This window comes from Puntigrus tetrazona, chromosome 14, assembly GCF_018831695.1.
Source record: "Puntigrus tetrazona isolate hp1 chromosome 14, ASM1883169v1, whole genome shotgun sequence".
Classification (NCBI taxonomy): Eukaryota; Metazoa; Chordata; class Actinopteri; order Cypriniformes; family Cyprinidae; genus Puntigrus; species Puntigrus tetrazona.
Genome location: NC_056712.1, coordinates 9,237,031 through 9,255,479, shown reverse-complemented (window position 1 = coordinate 9,255,479; position 18,449 = coordinate 9,237,031). Strand labels below are relative to the sequence as shown.

General features: G+C 37.2%; 1 protein-coding gene across 1 annotated transcript in view; it reads left to right on the top strand.

Annotated features, from left to right (window-relative positions):
- The window catches only part of LOC122357896 (GPI ethanolamine phosphate transferase 2-like), a 111,919-nt gene that overhangs the window by 68,226 nt on the left and 25,244 nt on the right, over positions 1-18,449 (top strand). Inside the window, 4 exon segments of the mRNA XM_043257549.1 lie at positions 6,117-6,330; positions 6,333-6,473; positions 6,476-6,521; positions 17,359-17,550. Of these exon segments, the coding sequence (XP_043113484.1) occupies positions 6,117-6,330; positions 6,333-6,473; positions 6,476-6,521; positions 17,359-17,550 (593 nt within the window).

Below are 18,449 nucleotides of genomic sequence, written 5' to 3'. Positions count from 1 at the left end.
TTATTGGTTGTAAAGAAAATCCAAAGTGATATTTGTGTTCTGCAGAGTAAAACAAAATTTTTGATAGTTTTATCATCTCTGTAGGACATTGGGAAAGAGGTGTCCCCTTAAACCACCATCCAACTGGTTTGGCCTTCAATGTCTTGCTAAACCACAAAAACCAGTATGTGTGTGTGTGTGTGTGTGTGTGTGTGTGTGTGTATCAATCTACACTCTATATACCATAACTGTACAGGACAAAAACAGGAAGATAACCAGGATCTACCTAGATCTAGTCTCCTAGCCAAACTGAGCAACTGATGGAGAAGGGCTTTGGTTAGAGGGTTGACCAACAACCTGATGGTGACTCTAGTGGAGCTTCATGATCATATGTAGAGATAGAGGAAATCTACAGAAGGACAAACTTTACTGCAACACTTCATCAATTTGGGCTTTATGGCAGTGTGGTGAGACTCAAACCTCTCCTCAATTAAGACACATGAAAACACACAAAAAGACCTCAGGCTCTGAGACAGAGACAGATTCTCTGTTTTGATTAACCTCGATTCTAAGCATCATGTTTGAAGAAAACTAGCTTTGCTCATGACCTGCAGAGTACCATCCCAAAAGTAAAGTGTGCTGGACTCAGCCTCATGCTTTGGGGCTGTTTTTTAGAGGTAGGGACTGAGGGACTCATCAGAGAAGAAGGAACACTCAGTGCAGCAAAATATAGAGATAGCTTTGAAGGAAACCCAGTCCAGAGCATTCAGAAACTCAGACTGGGCAGAAGGTTCACCTTCCAGCAGGAGAGTGACCCTAAGCACACAGCAAGAGTGGCTTATAGACAGCTCTGTGAATGTCCTTGAGTGCCCCAGACACAACTTTTAGGATTGAACCAAATCTATATTTCTGGAGAAACCTGAACATGCGCATCTGCCCCCATCCAGCCTGACAGAGCTGGAGAGGAGAAGAGTGGCAGATAATTGAAAAATCTCTGATGAGCAAAGCTTCTCGCATCAAACAAAAAAGACTTTAGACTGTAAAGATGCTTCGGCTAAATATTTAGCTTATGGTTTGAATATGTATGCAATGGTCTTATTTAGGTTTTTATTTTAAATTAATTTAAAAGGGATGATAAAAACTTTTTTTTTGCAAGGCAGTTATGGTGTATGGGTGTGGATTGATGATTGATGTGGGAAAAAAAAAAGTTGTTTAAAGCAGTTTATCGTAAGTTACATTCATAATTAAAAAAATTAAGGGGTATGAATACTTTTGGAAGGCATATATATAGTTTTAGAATCCGACTGATACACTCTTGACCAACGTGATAACCAGTGAATAAAAAATATATAAATTTCTACATATAAATAGGCTATTGCTCCTTTGAAATGCACTGCAGCCTCAGATGTATAATTGACAGGTGCAGATCCAGAAGACAATTGGCTGTATTTCCAATTCATTCTCCAGGTAATGGGCTCTCTGAGGATCCAGGGCAATTTGACAGAAATTCGAGTTACTCCCACATGCGTGACAGTGACCTCTCATATAGCTGTGAAACAGAGGTGAAGGGAATCATGGGATTGACGTCAAGCTTCTGCTAGTTGCTCATGATTGGCATTAACCTCCCTCACGAAAGGCTTATTGGAGATCAGTATAAATTAGAGCTAAAACATTGACGATTAATACTAAGACCTATGTCAAAAGAAGGCTCATTTCAATGACAGTAACTTTTTGGTTTTTTCTATTATTTTCTCATTTTTCTATTGTTTTCTTCTATATATATATATATATATATACAATCAATGTTACAAAATCCGTCTTGCGGTCTTGTTTTATGGGTGCTGTGACATCTAGCAGATGTGGGATGTTTCTATGTTTCATGCCCCTTGCTGTCGGAAATCCTACACAGCGTTTAATTAGTCTGCATTAATTGCCTCCTGATCAATTAGTGCTGCTGTCATCCTTGTTAATAGAGATGTTTACTCGGCACTTCAGACGATGTTTTGATTCTTCTTATAATCCAAAACTCACTCTGATCGCATCTCTCAGTCCTGCATCTGTTTTTAAATGTGCTCATTTGCATAAGTCTTTGTAATTTTTATCAAAATGTAACATACTATATTTTGCTTTTATTTTTTGCAATTTTTTATTTTATGCTATTAAAATAAAGGTTAAAAAAATAAAGGTTATTTTTTGAACCTGTAAAATCCATAGGATCTCTCTGTTTTAGAAAGATCTTTTTAATCGACAATGTTCTTCAGAGATTTGAAGTGGTTTTTCAGACTAAGAAAAAGATAAATATTAAATATTGCTCACTCAAAGATTCTTTATATATAAAACGTTCTTCTGTTGCATCACAGAAAGAAAAAAAACCCAATTAATCAGTCAATCATTCATTCCTTTTGAAACTTTTGATACTTAAACTATTCACCAAATTGCTATTTAATGATTGTTAGCTTATTGTTCATGAAAAAGTCTCAAAAGTGTGGTATTCAGGAAGAAAAAGTAAGTACATCCCATGGAAAATTAGTTCGTTTTTTTTTTTTTGTCATTTTGGGCAAACAAACATTTGGTCCTCTTTGAAACAACATCTATTAATAAACTTCATAAACTCTGAAAAAGTACGTTTAGCTCTGCTTCATATCCATAAAATAGAACAGAAGAAATGTATCTATAGATATTTTATTTAATAAATAATTAAAACGAAATATATATATATAAATTTTTTTTTTGAAAATTATTAAAATAAAAATTTCTGAGAATCATTTATTCAACCAGTTTGTTCAAAACAGATGATTTCTGCAGCAAGAAGTCACTGCTCTTTGTTGCTCGGAAAAGCACAAAAGTTCTGCTGTGGATTTATTTGGAAATATTTGAATTGCTGAAAATAAACACAATATGAATACTATTTTTTTGGCCAAAACAGCATAAATAAGTACATAAATGCATGAAGAAATAAACTATCATTCACTTATTCACAAAATTCTTGTTCGTTGAACATTTGTATAAAATGAATATCCTGCTTTGGAACTATGCTCATGTCCTTAAACGGCCCTCTTGCTCTTGACATTAATTTTATTTGTAAACGGGTCTCACACAAGTACCTTTTGCAGTCAAATATTAGATTTTTGTATTCTGTTATTTCCCCTTTTAAATTCTGACCAGGCAAAAAGACATAAAATCACAAATGACTTCTTTGACGGTCTCAAGTACAACATCGACACTGCTGTGCACATTCGCATCATTTCCTGATGGATAAAAGTATTTTTTTCCCTAAATGAATATTCCATTCTACTCTAATTACAGAAGTAAAATGGGCTGTAAATGCTGTTTCGTGTTGAGCTGCGAAAGCGGGCTGTTTATTTGTACGGGTCAAGAGAAAGGGTGCAAAACACTCGTGAAAAACTCATTTACAGTGCGGAAAGCGTAACATTATAAGTGGACTTAAGGGAAAGCCTCGAATACTATACGATGTGATCACAAACAGTCTGTTTGGTTACACATGAGGCCCACACGCGGCCGGTCGTCAGAGAGAGCTTCTGTCTGTTTTTGCATTAGCATATAGATTAGCGCGCGTGACCCCGTTAGCTCAGCGCATCGCTCCTGCGATGATGAAACCATCGGAGACCTGAGCGCGCAGCCTAGAAAACAAACTCCTGACGCTTTTGTGCTGCTTTCGGTCCAGACTCTCGCGGATCCAAATATTCCCTTCGATGGGACCGACGATACGAAAAAGCACAAAGTAAAGAGAGAGAGACGGTTCGCGCAGAAAGCAGAAGCCAGAGCGAGTTCGTCCCAGACGGTGTTTACACAGACACGAGTTGCTTACACAATCCATTTCCCCGCCGGCCGACTTCCGCCCAGGTGTTGCTCCGGGTGATGAATGGGAGGCATGGGTTTGCGGTGGCGAGGCCTTGTCACGCCGGTGAGATGCGACCGGTCCCGTTGGTAACGCGCGTCAAGGCTGCGCATCGTCGTATTCATCACGACCAGGGACGCACACACAACCAGCCACAGAGCGACCAATTAGTATCGCGTTATCGGCACAGCTTAGAAACACTGCCTGTTGTTTGAAGTGAGGACGAGCAGCACGTGATGTAGAGGGAAGCTGAAGGAAAGAAGGCTTGGGATTGGGCTTTGTGTTGACGAACAATATCGATGATGATGCTTCTCTTGATAAAATCATAACATGTTCGATAAATTAATCGATATCGATATGTGTCGAAAGCAGAATGAGCATAAACATTACCACACCAAAAAAAACTATAAAAAACCATCACAGAATTCTAATGGTTTCCATTAAAATACCATTATGAACCATTAATTCCATTTTGTAGGACACTTTTTCAGTAGTATTTAAAGTCACATCAATGGAATCCATCACACCAATATGCTTTCTATTTTAAAACCAGCACAGTTACAATTATAGCTATTCAAATAACATTTTCTGTTGTTTTGGGCAGGGTCGCTTTCAGAAACACCTTCAGGTAGCTCAAACAAGACCGAGTCCTAAACATAGGTTTGGAAAAGTATGGACAAAAGAGAGCAGAGCATGAAAAAATATACGTTTTTTTTATAATGAAAAATTGAGAATTTAATGGAAATGCATTTGTTGTAACAGAAGTGTGCTTTCATGGCGGCCGTTTAGCATGCGTTACAGTATCTGGAGCGGTCGAATAAGGAATCTAAAGATTATCTATGATTTCTCCCATTCGTAAGTGTCTTTGGCGTAAGTCTTTGGCCACACGGATCCAGACGAAATCTATTTATACGTGATGTGTCATGTAATATGTATATATTTTGCACATATAAATTATTATTCTACTAATATAAATGGTGAATATAAGTCTTTTTAAACTGAAGGAGGAAAAACTGAATATGATATTAAGAAGCTGTTTTATTTTGTTTCATATTTATTAGCTGTGTGTGTGTGTGTCATTGAACTGGCAGAAATTGTTGCTTGATTTCATTTTGATTGCACTTTGATTGCAGAATAAATCTGCCACTGTATGACTAAATGCTCCCTAACAACCATATAGCAGTGATCTGTCATCCACCCACACTACTGTAACATCATGCAAACACCAATGATATTTTGTTCACAAAAAATATAGTTGGTTAGTAATATTTTCACCCATCGTGGCTGCGGTTAGAAAGAAAATTTGTTTCAGATGCAAAAGATTGTGATTACACTTTGATGAAAAATGATGAAAACAAACATTTGTGTCTTCAGAATAGAAGCAGTGATGAATCATTTGCAACGAGAAAAAAAGAAGAAGTGTATTAAGATGGGATGCCACGGTGTGTGATTGCGATTTTGAAGACATCGACCAGTGTGCAGGGTTACCCAGAGAAACGAGTGTGTGTGTGTGTGTGTTTGTGTGTGTGTGTGAGACTGTTAGCACTTTCCTTTAAGTCAACACAACTCTGCTCCCTGCAGCCCTGCACTTACATACAGTGTGAAACAGTCACAACATGCACCCTCACCTCTGTGTGTGTGTGTGTGTGTGTGTGTGTGTGTGTGTGTTAGCTCAGGGCTCTACACATCAAAGTGCTGTCTGTAGAGTTGTTTTACAGTCTTGGACACCGGTGACTTTGGTGTCAGTGCCGTTTTACTGTCACACACTGTCAGATGTTTCGGTTATTTGTGGTTTTTGCCCTTTTCAACTCTCACCGCTTCACCTTTTCTGCTCCATTTCTCTCTCTATGCCTCACATCTGACTGCTCTATTGATTTTTTTTTTTGGTGTGTTTTTGTGCAAACTTCTGTCTGTATGGAAGATCCCGTGCATCATGCGTTGCTGAAAATATTGATAGATGTGGCAGTTTAATGTACTGCGTCAGCGCAAAACTACGTAAAAACTTTGCGTGTGTTAATTGTGTTTATCATTTGTCTCTCATTATAATTCTGTTTCAAATAAATGCTGTTTTTGAGCTTCCTAAAACATTGTTTTCACAAAAAATATAACCGTTTTCAGTTGAGCTGCAAATCACATTAGAATGATTTCTGAAAGATCATGTGTTGCTGTCTGTGTAAACTTTGAGGCTTTGCTTAGTTTGAAGGTACCTGCCTAATTAGTAAACAGAGCCGGTTTGAAACGAGGCTAATACGTACCCTCTCTCTCTCTCTCACTGTAGGGTTCTGACTGGACTCTGTCGGAGTTGGACGCTCTGTTGCTGATCGGTACGGTGGGTCACACCCTCAGTTTGGCTTCCAGCAGCTTCATAGAGGAGGAACACCAGACCTGGTACTTCCTGCTCAACACGCTGTGCCTGGCCGTCTTCCAGGACGTCTGCAGGAAGTACTTCAGGGAACAGCGATGTCGGGATGAGGAAGAGGACGAGGGGCCTTTGCTTCCTTCGGTGCCGAGGAAGGGCCGTCATTCTCCCCGGCGGCAGAGCTGGGGATGAGTCTCGGCTCGGAGAAGTGGCTGGCCCTGGCAACCCCGCTGCTGACCTTGACCTGCTGTCGCCTGCTGAGGTCACTGAACCAGACCGAGTGCAGTGGGCACACCTGCCAGACTTTGGACACTGGCTCAACAGGTAAGAGATGATGTCACGTTTGGATTTGTGTCCTATGTGGAGCCTGTTGATTAACTGTTATTATGACATAATATAAGGTAATATTTTAATTAATTCAAATTAATTAAGTTAAGGTTTAAGGTTAATAACATTTATTTTTTATTTATTAATTTTTATTGTATTATTATTATTATTTTTTTTTTTATAAAATGTTATATTATTTATTAAAACCTGTGTTTTTTTACCTTCACGTATTAAGTATAATTTGATGGAGGTAAGGTTGCTGATATCAGACATTTAGATACCAGCAAAAGTTTACAATTCTTAATGCTAGTTGCAACCGAAACTAATACCAGTTTTAAGTTTAACTAGTAAAAATTAAAAAAAAGTCCTCAAACAATTACTCAAGACAAGTTAGCAGTCAGTCATACCATAAAAACATAAACTGCAAACAATAAAAGAAATACAATGAAAAAGTTACAAATGACCAACTGTGCTGAGCAACGGTTAATCATGATTGATCACATCCAAAATAAAAGTTTTTGGGAACATAATATATATATGTGTGTGTGTGTGTGTGTGTACTGTCTATATTCATAATTTGTATATATAAAGACACACACATACAGTATATATTTGGAATGTCTACTTTTATTTACATGTCATATAATTTAATTTGTATATAAATATATTTAATGTATAACCATAACATTTTTCTTGAATATCTACAGATGTGTGTTTATTTATATATACCTAGCACACACATAGTATGTACACAGAGCTTATGCACACATTATAGATTGAATATTTAAGATCTCCAAAGAGAAAGTTTATTATATTCAATTCTGATTATTTACATCATACAGAATGCTCCAGTTCTCTTTCGCAGCTTCTAAATATCAAGCACGTCCTTCGGTAGAATACGTTTTACAATAGCCTTGTTTAATTTGACTCAATTTCTATGTTCAAACTTCTTAAGAAGGGGCAAAAGCTCACCGCTATGAAGGAAAAGAAGCAGATGGCTGGTTTTATCCTGATTATTGTGTTTGTATAATTGTCGACGCTGAGATTCAGTGAATCGCACAGCCCGCTAACTAGGATAGTTTTTAGTCATTTTTGTGCTGCTCTGCTCTGAACCGTAGTGAGACGTCTGACTGTCTGCACAGAGAGTTAATGGTGCATTCACACTGACAGCGATTAAATCACCGCAGGTTGTCGGGTCGCTGCGCTGTTGGTTGCTTGTAGGCGTTTCAGCTCGACTGCGGTACTCGGCCGTGTCTGGATCTCTACAACTTTGTCATATCATACGGCCTCTCGCTCAAGTCGAGAAGTGAATGAATCGCGCTGCGAGTCGCTGCCGTCGTGAAACCGTTTGAAACACTTCATGGCCAGTCGTGTGAAGCGAGAGCATCTAATGCTTGCAGACGGTTCCAGTAACATATTTTACATATATACATCGTTATTGTTTTTGTGCATCGTTAACTATACACTATATAGTATCTGTATATCTATGTAGCAAGACTAACTCATTATAAAGTATGAATTAATGTAGTAATACATTGATTTGAAAAATAATATATATTTCTTTGCTGTTTTGTGACATTGATTTGATGCGTTATTTATTTATTTTTTTCTTAATGGCTGTTTACTGTGCTCATTCTTCCAATCATTTGTGTATTATTTTGTTCGTTTGCTCATACCGTTATTTTTTGTTTGCCATTATTTTCTTTTGGTTTGCACATTTTCTTAGTTTGGCCATTTTTTTTCGTTCTTGTTCCGCCTCGTTTCTCGTTAAGTTCATTCTTTCATTGTTTGGTCGCTTCTTTCGTGTCATTGTTCGGTTGTTTATTGTATTTTTTTCTGTTTGCTTTCCGTTACGTGCTTTCATCCATTATTTTGTTCTTAATTTCCCTCTCCGTTTGTTCGTTTTGCTGTTCATTCTTCCTTTGGTTCGATTCGTCCCACTCATTTGTGTATTATTGCTCGTTTGTTTAGTTGTTTGTTCGTTCTTTTCTGTGGTTGTTTTCTCATTTGCTTTCACTTTGTTTTTCGTAGTTTGTCCATTTTGTGGTCTTTCTTCCTTTCGTTTGTGAATTATTTCGCTCGCTCATTTGTTTGTTCTTTTCTTAGGTTGCTTTCTCATTTGTTTGCACTCTTCGTTTGTTTGCACAGTGTTTTTTTTTGTTTGTTTGCACTTGGTTTTCTTAGTCTGTGTTCATTGTTTTTCTATCAATAGTTTTTTGTTCTTTTGTCTCGCTCTTTCTTGTTCAGTTTATTCTTTTGGTTTTTCTTTCTTTTATTTGTTTCCCCGTTGCATTCGTTTATTGCATTCTGTTCGATTCATTCGTTTGCTCATTCTTGTTTTTAGACCAATATTATATGTTACTCCTCAGATTTGTGCCATATTTTGTGAGAGCTGCTGCCGAAGATAATCAGTGAATATCAAGTGCTCTGGTCCGATCCTCAAACAGGACTATCATATAACTTCAGAAGACTCAGGCTACAGTCAGACAGCAAGCAATTAATGTTCACAACCTCCGAATCACACGCTCTCTTTGGTTTTATATCAGAGAAAAGGACTCTGGACTCTCCTGGGCTTATATTCAGACTGCCTGCAGACTGTTTGGCTAATGAAATCATTGTTTTATGAAAAGAGGACTAATTGCTACACGGCAAAGAAATTTTAATGTATTCGTCCCTTTTATTAAGCATTTTAATTAGCTGGCATTTTAATAATCATTCTGGCTCCTTTCAAGATTATTTTGTCACACCGCAGGACCGTTGAAGTATCTGCAAAACCATTCAACAATGGTCAAATCGCATAGCGATGACTAAACTATTTTGCATATATAACAGCTCTTTTTGTGAGCAAGTTATTTGTCAGCCAACCAAACACGCTCTTGCAGTGCGTTTGATAAATATCCTTTAAAATTCCAGCGTCTAAACACACTTCACCCCGGGCGATTAACTTTGTTCTCTCCTGTGTGTTGTGATCCGTGCGTCTCTGGAAGAGGCACACACACGAACACACACTTACAGACAGATGGTACAGCGCCGGTCTGTGCCAGCGTTATTCTACCCCATTAGCCAGATTCCAACCGGTCAACCAATCAAAACCCAGCTTGGTCTCACACAAAGAGCCTCACGAGTAAAGCAACAGACAAAATTTGCCAACAATCCTTAGAAGCTTGCACTTCCACATTTTTTTTACCTCGACATGGAGACAGGAAACCAGTCAATAAATGGGAAAACAAAGTAATTAGAGTTACTTTTTTGAAAAAGGATTCTTGTCAATTAAAAAGTAATGTTACTTCACTAGTTACTTGAAAAAAGTAATCTGATTATGTAACTCAGGTTACTTGTAATGCGTTACCCCCAACACTGGGCATCACTTTGAAGAACCTTTTAACCTTTTTTTTTTTTTTAAAGAGTGTAATATATTTTCCCTAAAGTTCACTTGTAATGAGATTTCATGAATACACTTTCTCTAGTCTCAGAATCACGTGACAAGTCCATCTGATAAGTAATGCAACAAAAAATGGAGAGCCCTTTCTTGTTGCGCTCCGATTGGTTAATTTTACTCTCCTAATAAAAACACTGTTAAGTGTTAGTTTAGTTTAGCTTAGGCTAATCTGTACGTTGTCTGGGTTATGTTTGGTAAATAATATACTGTATAGACTGACAGATTTATTTATTTTTCTGAATATCTCATCAAGACTCCATTTATATGATTACAAAAACTGTAAAAGCAATACAGTTGCAAAATGTTATATGCAACGCATTTTCAGCGCAGCGATGGTATCCGTCGATTTTAACAGCAAATTCATACGTATAAAAACGATGCACTCAGTTTCAGAGCGTAGAGTCTGTATCTGAAGTGTTTATAGAGGTGGGTCACGCAAACTATAAGTTTCAGCCGACCTCGCAGAGCTTTCCACTGATGTGTCTTCTCAGATGAGATCATGGATCGATGGCTCCCGTCTCTTAAGTGCATCACCTGCCGTCCACATCTAAAAAGCCTTCGATGCCGCACATAAAGACTTTCCTCTCTATTTCTCTCCCTCTCTTCCGCCCACCGGCCCACTCTGATGAAGAACAATTATTGCGGTCGTAATAAATCATGGCGTTCATACGGGAGAGATGGACATGTGCCAGCGTCTCTGGGGTTACAGGAAGGAGAGCGTGATTTCCTGTTCTTGTGATTTGAAGCGTCCATCGGTGGACTTCTCATTACATATATGGAGCTTATAATTATACGTGCTGCAATGAATCTCGGCGCAGATGGCTTTTATTATGATTATGTTTAAAGCACACAGCATGAGAGCGAGTGAACTGATGCGGGAACCGGCTGAGATAATTGAATTGAGTTTAAAAGAATAGTTCGTCCAAAATAAACGAAAAAAGGAGACTCCTTTTACTCGCTCTCGTGTCTTCGCAAACCTTATAAATGACTTTCTTTTAATGAAATGCTGAAGAAGAAATTTTGCTGAAGGATAAAGCCGCTCTTTTACATACTAAAGAAAGCGAATCCAATTTAATTAAGTTTTATATCAAATTCTAACATGACTGCTTTTTTTTTTTTTTTGGCAGTTCGTGTTTAACTTTGTTTTAAAAAAGTTATCGATTTGGAATTTGGAATATTGGATGAAAAGTTTTGAGTGGTGTTTGTGTTTTCGAACGCTTTGATGTTTTTATTCCAGTTAGATTTTTTTATTTTTTTTAGATGTGTGTTTCTGTGTTTGGGATTTGGCGGCTCGTATTATTGTTTTAGTTTGCTCTAATTAATATTTCATTACCCGGCTGAAACGGGCCCTACGGGTAGAATCTGCATTATCTCTGCGAGAAACGCTCGCTCCTCTTCCCTTCCGCTTAGATCTGTTACTAACGCAAACAGAGCACAGCTGTGAACAACACTTCATCTGAAGGTTGTAAGCGATCGTTTGCCTTGTTTTTGCTGAGGATTTTATATCATCAGCGCTGCCGTTCAAAAGTTTGGTAACAGTAAAAATGCTTTTATTTAGCAAGGACACATTGAGTCGAACAAAAGTGACGGTAGAGACGTTTATGATGTTTTAAAAGATCTCAAAAATGCTGTTCTTCTGAGCTTTTTGTTCAGTAAAGAATTCCAAAAATTATTTTTTACAAAAATATTAACGAGCAATACTTATAATAATAATAATAATAAATGTCTCTTAAGTAGCAAATCATCATATTAGAGTGATTTCTAAAGGATCATGTTATTAAATGACATTGATTTTTTTAAATATTTCACTGTTTGCGCTTTGTTTTTGATTGAATAAACAATTAGGTCTTTATTTATTTAACAAAGCCAGTGCTCATTAATCGAGGGTAAAATACAGAGTTAAACCCGAATCCAGCTCTAGTGAGCATGAGAGAACTTTAAGCGATAGTTTGGTTCACATTCGTGAGATTTTCATTTGCTCTTTTTGCACCGTTGATTTGATATTAACTCTCAGTTCGTTTTACGCTTGATTTTAGCTTCACGCGTTTAAAAAAAAAAAAGCAGCTTCATTCTAGTTTTCCCCTGCACTTTGACTCAGAAAGTCTCTAGCGAGCTTCTCACAAACTCCTCTTTCGTTGTGCAAAGGGCTGTTTTATTATTCACCAAAAAGCATGCATGAATGCACGCTTGGAAAATAGAAAGCCAGAAATAGTATACAATCAGTGCACCGGATTTGAGAACTCTTATCATTTGATGGCAAAGATGAATATTTTAAGTGTAGCTGATTTGCGCAAAAACACTTTTGGTTGCTTCTTATGAAAGATTCGACTTCATAATTCATATCTGACGCGGTTGGCACTTGAGCTGAACTTTAGACTTAGAACGGTTGCACAAATAAAGTAATTATCCTCTCTTTCGCCGGCTCTGTTCATTTGCTCAGATTGACAGGTCTGGTATTGTCCTGCGCTGACCCTCTCTGGTATTATCGGCTTTACTCTGACAGAACACAGCTTTCTCATTCCTGCGATATGTCAGCGTTATTGTTTGAAGAGTCTAATTGGATGGGCGTTGCGTAGTATTCATTCAGAGGTTCTGCTGAGCAAACGTTTGCTGTCGTAAATGAGATGAAGTTTATGTCTGAATTGACAGGTCTGGACGCTGGTTTCTATATGCTGCTGTGGTCAACAGAGTCTCAATGTTGCATTTTGGGGGGTTTTGCGTGTGTTTCATGCCTTATGGGGCGGTGCGAGGTCCGGCTTCTAAGGTTGAAGGAAGAGAGAAATGAGCAGAATAAATGGATTGGGGTGGGAATTAGAGACTAGTTGTGTCTACTGTTGGAAAGCGGATGGTCTTGAGTGCCTACAAACTGTAGACAGCTGCCTTTTAAGAGTACCGTGCTGACTGAGAAGAGGCTAAGCTAAACAACATGATACTATAGTAAGTAAAAAATGTACACTGTCATCAAATGATTTTTAAGAAACGCACTGAATCATGCAATTCAGCAAAGATGCGTTAATCAGTAAGTTTGATAAGTTTGAAATGACTGAAACTAAAATTTAAATGAACATATCTAAATAACAATATATATTAAAATAATAAAAATGACAAAATACACATAATAGCAAAATTAAACTGTAACACCTAAAACTGAAATAAAAATAAATTCTGTTAAAATAAAATTTTACAAATATTAATTCAGCAAAGATTGATAAACTGATCAAAATTGATAGTGGATATTTTTAGTTTTACTAAAGTTTTCTATTTTCTGTTCACCAGATAAAATTGTTGTCGACTGTTAAGCGTAAAATTAAATATTTTAACTAAGTTTAAGATCGCTGCAGCTGAAATATCTATGTAAATATCTATGATACTGAAAAATAAAAAAAACCACTATAAAAATGGAAACAGCACTGGAACTTTAAAATGACTTAAAGTGAAAATGACTGAAACTTTAAAATAAAATTAACTGAAATGAATAAATGGTATAATAAAAATTTAAGTTTATTTATTATATATAAAATAATTTGTTAGTTCAACCTTAAAATATTGAAGCAAAAAATAATTAATAGAGTAATAATAAATATAAATAAAAACACATTATTGAAACTGTTATTTTAATTGGTAATAGTATTCCACAACATTACGGTTTTTAAAATATATTGGTCAAATAAACTGGACACTTTTCATAAAATCATAAAAACATGAAAAAAAATTTTTTGTACAGTTATGTAACACAGTTATTGCATCAAATAATCATTATATACTTAAATCTATTTGGGTGTTGAATGTCATAATTTCTTTTACTTTGTCCTATATTTTGATTCTTTTTCTTTGACTTGTTGCGATGCATTCTAGGATCCTTTTTCTACGCTGCCTTATACTGTATTTCTTATTCTGGTGATATTTTTAAGCAGCTATTTGCATCAAGAACGCACCTGTGATTCTTGTAGCTCGTCGGGTTATAGATCTGAGCTTCACATTGAGGAATTTTTCACTCATACATACTTTCCGGAGCAATCTGAGACTATCATACATGCCCTTGCACTTATTTTGAAACCCGACCCTGAAATGTGCACTTATGCAATACACACACATGCACACAGGTGTGTGTGTGTGTGTGTGTGTGTGTGTGGGAGATGCATTAGTATTCTTCTGGCTGTCTCGGAGCAGATAGATGGGGAGCAGAGAGACGCTCAGGGTCACTGGCATCGGGATGAAAATTTCTCTCTCCGTCTGCGTTATCAGTCTTTTTTTCTCTACTTCCTTTCTTGCGTGCTCTGTCAGTGCCCTCTCTACCTCATTCTTTCCTTCTATCCCTCTCAGTCTCACTGTCTGCTCCATCCCCAATTATCACCCGGATTATTGGTCCTAAATTTATTCTGAATACACCAAATAAAATCAGCACTTGTGTTGAGAAACATAAATGATTAGAACTGGAGTTTGAGTCTTTTGGAGATCAAGTTCATTTTGACACGTTAAACTGATTTAGACTAAAAACTTCATATTATTTAGTAAAAGTCTGATTATTTCGGGCACACTATAAGCTTGCAGGGGCAGCCTTAAACAGGAGGACCGATCGGGAACCAGGTGGCTCATTTCAGCAAAGCAGCAGAGATATATATTTTGTGGAAATATAGCAGTGTGGAAATATTTTTCTGTTGGTGAAACTGGTAAAAATGTCACTTGCAAAATATCGCATGGTGACCATTCATGCCTGCACGACTGTAAATATGTGTAGGTAGATTCTCTAATACTTAGATCGCGGACGGGAAATCGACCAACACAGATCGCAGCGTGCGTGATGTCATCGTTTACTCGGTCGTCAAGGATACGCCTGTCTGAATGTGAGCCACGCCATCGTCTCCATTTTGCGCCTTTTTCACTCGTTTACAGTAAAAGTTATGCGTTTTAAAAACTAAAAAGCACTAGTGTAGGGTGATCATAAAAGGCATTTATCCCGTAGGCGTCCTGGCCAGGATTTCTTTGCTGCCTAAAATATCTAGGTTTTGGCTTTGTTTGTACGCGCAACGATCAGTGTATGACATCGGTTCCTCATGGTCACCCTACACTAGTGTAAATGCAGCTTTGTTTTATTAATGACCAGCGAATAGTCGACGTTCACTCAACTTTAAACAAATAAAAGTCAAACAATCTAAAGTTGTTCAGCTCCTAGTGCGTATGCATATAATAAAAAATCCACCCAAATGTTTTTTTTCAGGCTGATCTGAGATTCCTGTCTGAACGGGTCATATTATACGAGTTCAAATGTTCCATTCCCAGTGATCAGGTTGTATTTACACCACTGTTCCAGAACAGTTCAACACAATTATTAGAGTGTGTTCAGGGCATTTACGGTGGACTATTTCCTGAACCTGACAGAGCAGCCTATGCTGGCTGTGCGCAGAGATTATAAAGTAACTCTGCAAGAACAGTCTGGTGCCTCTGACTCACAACTTTTAAGTAAGTTACATTTTCTGCTTTAATGAGCGTTTAACCCGGTCTGGATCAGCCTTCTCTTTTAAATAGAATAAATCCTTTGCGCTTTGTAACTCTGCAGATCGTATACACGCACAAACAGCTTCAAACTACTCAAAAAAAATAATAATAATAATAATAATTTGACATTGTATCACATGACCACTTCAAAATTGCATTATAAATAGTAATAATAAAACAATAAAATGGTAAAACCTTTACATCGACTTAAGCTTTTTAATTTAAAATCAAATATAACTACAAAAGCTGATGTAACAATATATAATTTATAATAACAAACACGAGTTGAAGTTTAATTATTCAGTTTAATTTATTCATTTAAACTGCTTATGAATAGTACATTTAATTTGATTTTGAATAGCGTGTAAATATTTGCTAATGCAAGTTTTGGCACTGTTCTGGCCATAGAGAGCCTTCCAAAGAGTCACTTAAAGGGTTCCAGTAGAAGACAGCTGCTTGTGTAGGCTGTAGACTGCATGACAGATAGCTATCTATCTGTCCGTCTGTCGTCTGTTCGCCCGGCTGTCTGTCTGTCTGTCTCTTCTGTAGGTAATGAGCAGTAGATTGTGTGGCTTCATGTCAGGGCCACATTCATGTGCACCTTTAGCGCTCACCTTTTCCTTCACTTCACTGCGCACGCGCACACACACACACACACTCACCTCTGCTTCACTCCAGGACACACACCTCATCATGTCCGCACTGCTGACAGACACACACACACACACACACACCTTTTAACCTGGCCTGTGTGGCCCACACCTGATTACCTTAGATGAGAAGAGCACTCCAGCTGCATTCTGAACACTCTTTCTTTTTCTCTCTCTCACATGAACACACACACACACACTCATGCTGCAGCTCGGCTTCTCCGCCTCCTGAATTCTGATGGACTGATACATCTGACATTATTTGAGATTTTTAACATCAATATCAATAATTTGACATGCTACCTCCCTCACGTCAGTCCCAAAATCAGTTTTTGTGAGTGGAATATGAGTTAAATTTCATTTGTTAGGCGTCCAGCGAATGCCTTTTAAACAAATGTTCTATTAATGTTACTGAAACAAAATTTGTTCAGAACCTTGAGAGAGCCTTGCCACGTTAGCCAAAGTTCTGATAACATTCTCTTTTTTTAAATTTATTTTATTATATCTTTTTTAATGCTTTGTGGGAATTTATCATTTGCGATGCCGGTCAATTCAATTGAACATTGAATTATGAATTTATTTATGTCAGGTTTATACTGGGTTAATAATGAAAATTAAGCGTCGAATACAAATGATTTTTGATCTTCCCCAAAAAAACAAATGATTTGATTTTTTTTTTTTTGTATTTTAATTTTATATGATATATTAACGTTATTACATACTTTTGGCGAGTAGCATTTTTGTGTGATGTATAAATAAACAAAAGAGTAAACATAGCATACGCTGTTCGATCTCTTACCACGTTTTTTTTTTCCCCCTTTCGCTAATCAGGTCCAGTTATTTAAATGCGCTTGTTTATCATTAATCTCAGCGCCAAGACAAAGTGGCTGTGGATTTAAAGTTCCCAAGTCACATGTTCTGTTGCAACTTGACGTTCTACTGCACTTCACCGAGCAAGAAGTGTGAAATTCTGAGTTAAATGGAACGCAGCGTATTTGGAGCAGTGAGATTTCCGACATGACAGAAATCCAAATGGAAACACCAACAGAGTGTGTTATTGCAAAGAAACTCAGCTTAACGTGGAAGATTTGTTGCATCATGCCTGTTTATGCAGTGTTTGTTTTGAGTTCAAATCATAAGGGGTTTGTCTTTCTGCTGTTTTATATTCAGCGTTCGCGTGCATATGTAAGAAGAACATGTCTGGCCTGTTATTTATTCGCCACGTGTGTGTGTGTTTGTGTGTTTTCAGTGGGGATCATAAGGTGTTCCTCTCCGTGTTGGCAGCGGTGTCTCTGGTTCTGATCTTCCTCCTGGTTCAGCGTCACTGCTCGCTGGTGTCTAAGATCGCTCTGGCTCTCGGCCTGCTCGGAGTTTACAGCTATCGCGCCGCCGTCGGAAACGTCCTGTTCCCATGGCAACACAGCAGCCGTGCCGTCTCCAAGTAAGTTTGATGATATTTAAATATCTTATTGACATTCCTTGAATGTCAGATGGTGAATAAATTAGCTCCCCTCATTATCATTGTTGTTGAATTGTCTGAAGTTTCTTCGCTAACTTCATGTTGGTGAGCTCCTCTCGTTGGAAAGGTGGCTCTCGCTAAATTCGGGGAAGCAGTGTTTTTCGAGGGTTTTTTTTTTTTTTTTTACGAGAGCTTGACCCAAGAGACTCAGAAATAGGAATAGTTCACCCAAAAGTTTTTAAACTATTGACGGTAGCCATTGACTTCCATTGTTTGGGATAAAAGGCTATGGAAACAGCTAAATCAACTGTTTGGTTACTAACGTTCTTCAAAATATAAAAAAATCAGGTCCGGAGTAATCTGAGAGTGAGTAAATAACAGCATTTTTGGGTGAACTGTCACTTTAACAGGAGTTTCTTCTGTCTCTGGCTTGAATTGGACTAAATCTAGTCATCATATAAGCTGACCCTAAGCGTTATTTAAAGTATAACAGTATTAGTTTCTCTATAATATGTTTTATATACCATAATGTGGGTATGAATGTAATTATGTAGTTATACAGTCCTAAGCATGTTAAAGACCATACTGTAAATATTTTGGTAACACTTTATTTTGCGGTTACCTAAGTGTTACCTATTTCTAAAGTGTTACCAATATTTTTTTTAACCTTGAAACTTGCATTTATATACAGTAGCATTCATAAGTTAAGGGTGAGCAATATGTTTTTTATTGTCCTGAAAGAAGTGTCTTATGCACACGAAAGCTGTATTTATTTAACCCGTAATGAATAAAAAAAAATAATATTGCAATTTAAAATAACTGCTTACAGTCAAGTAAAAATGAATTTGGACTTAGCATAAAATCAGCAAATTTAATATATC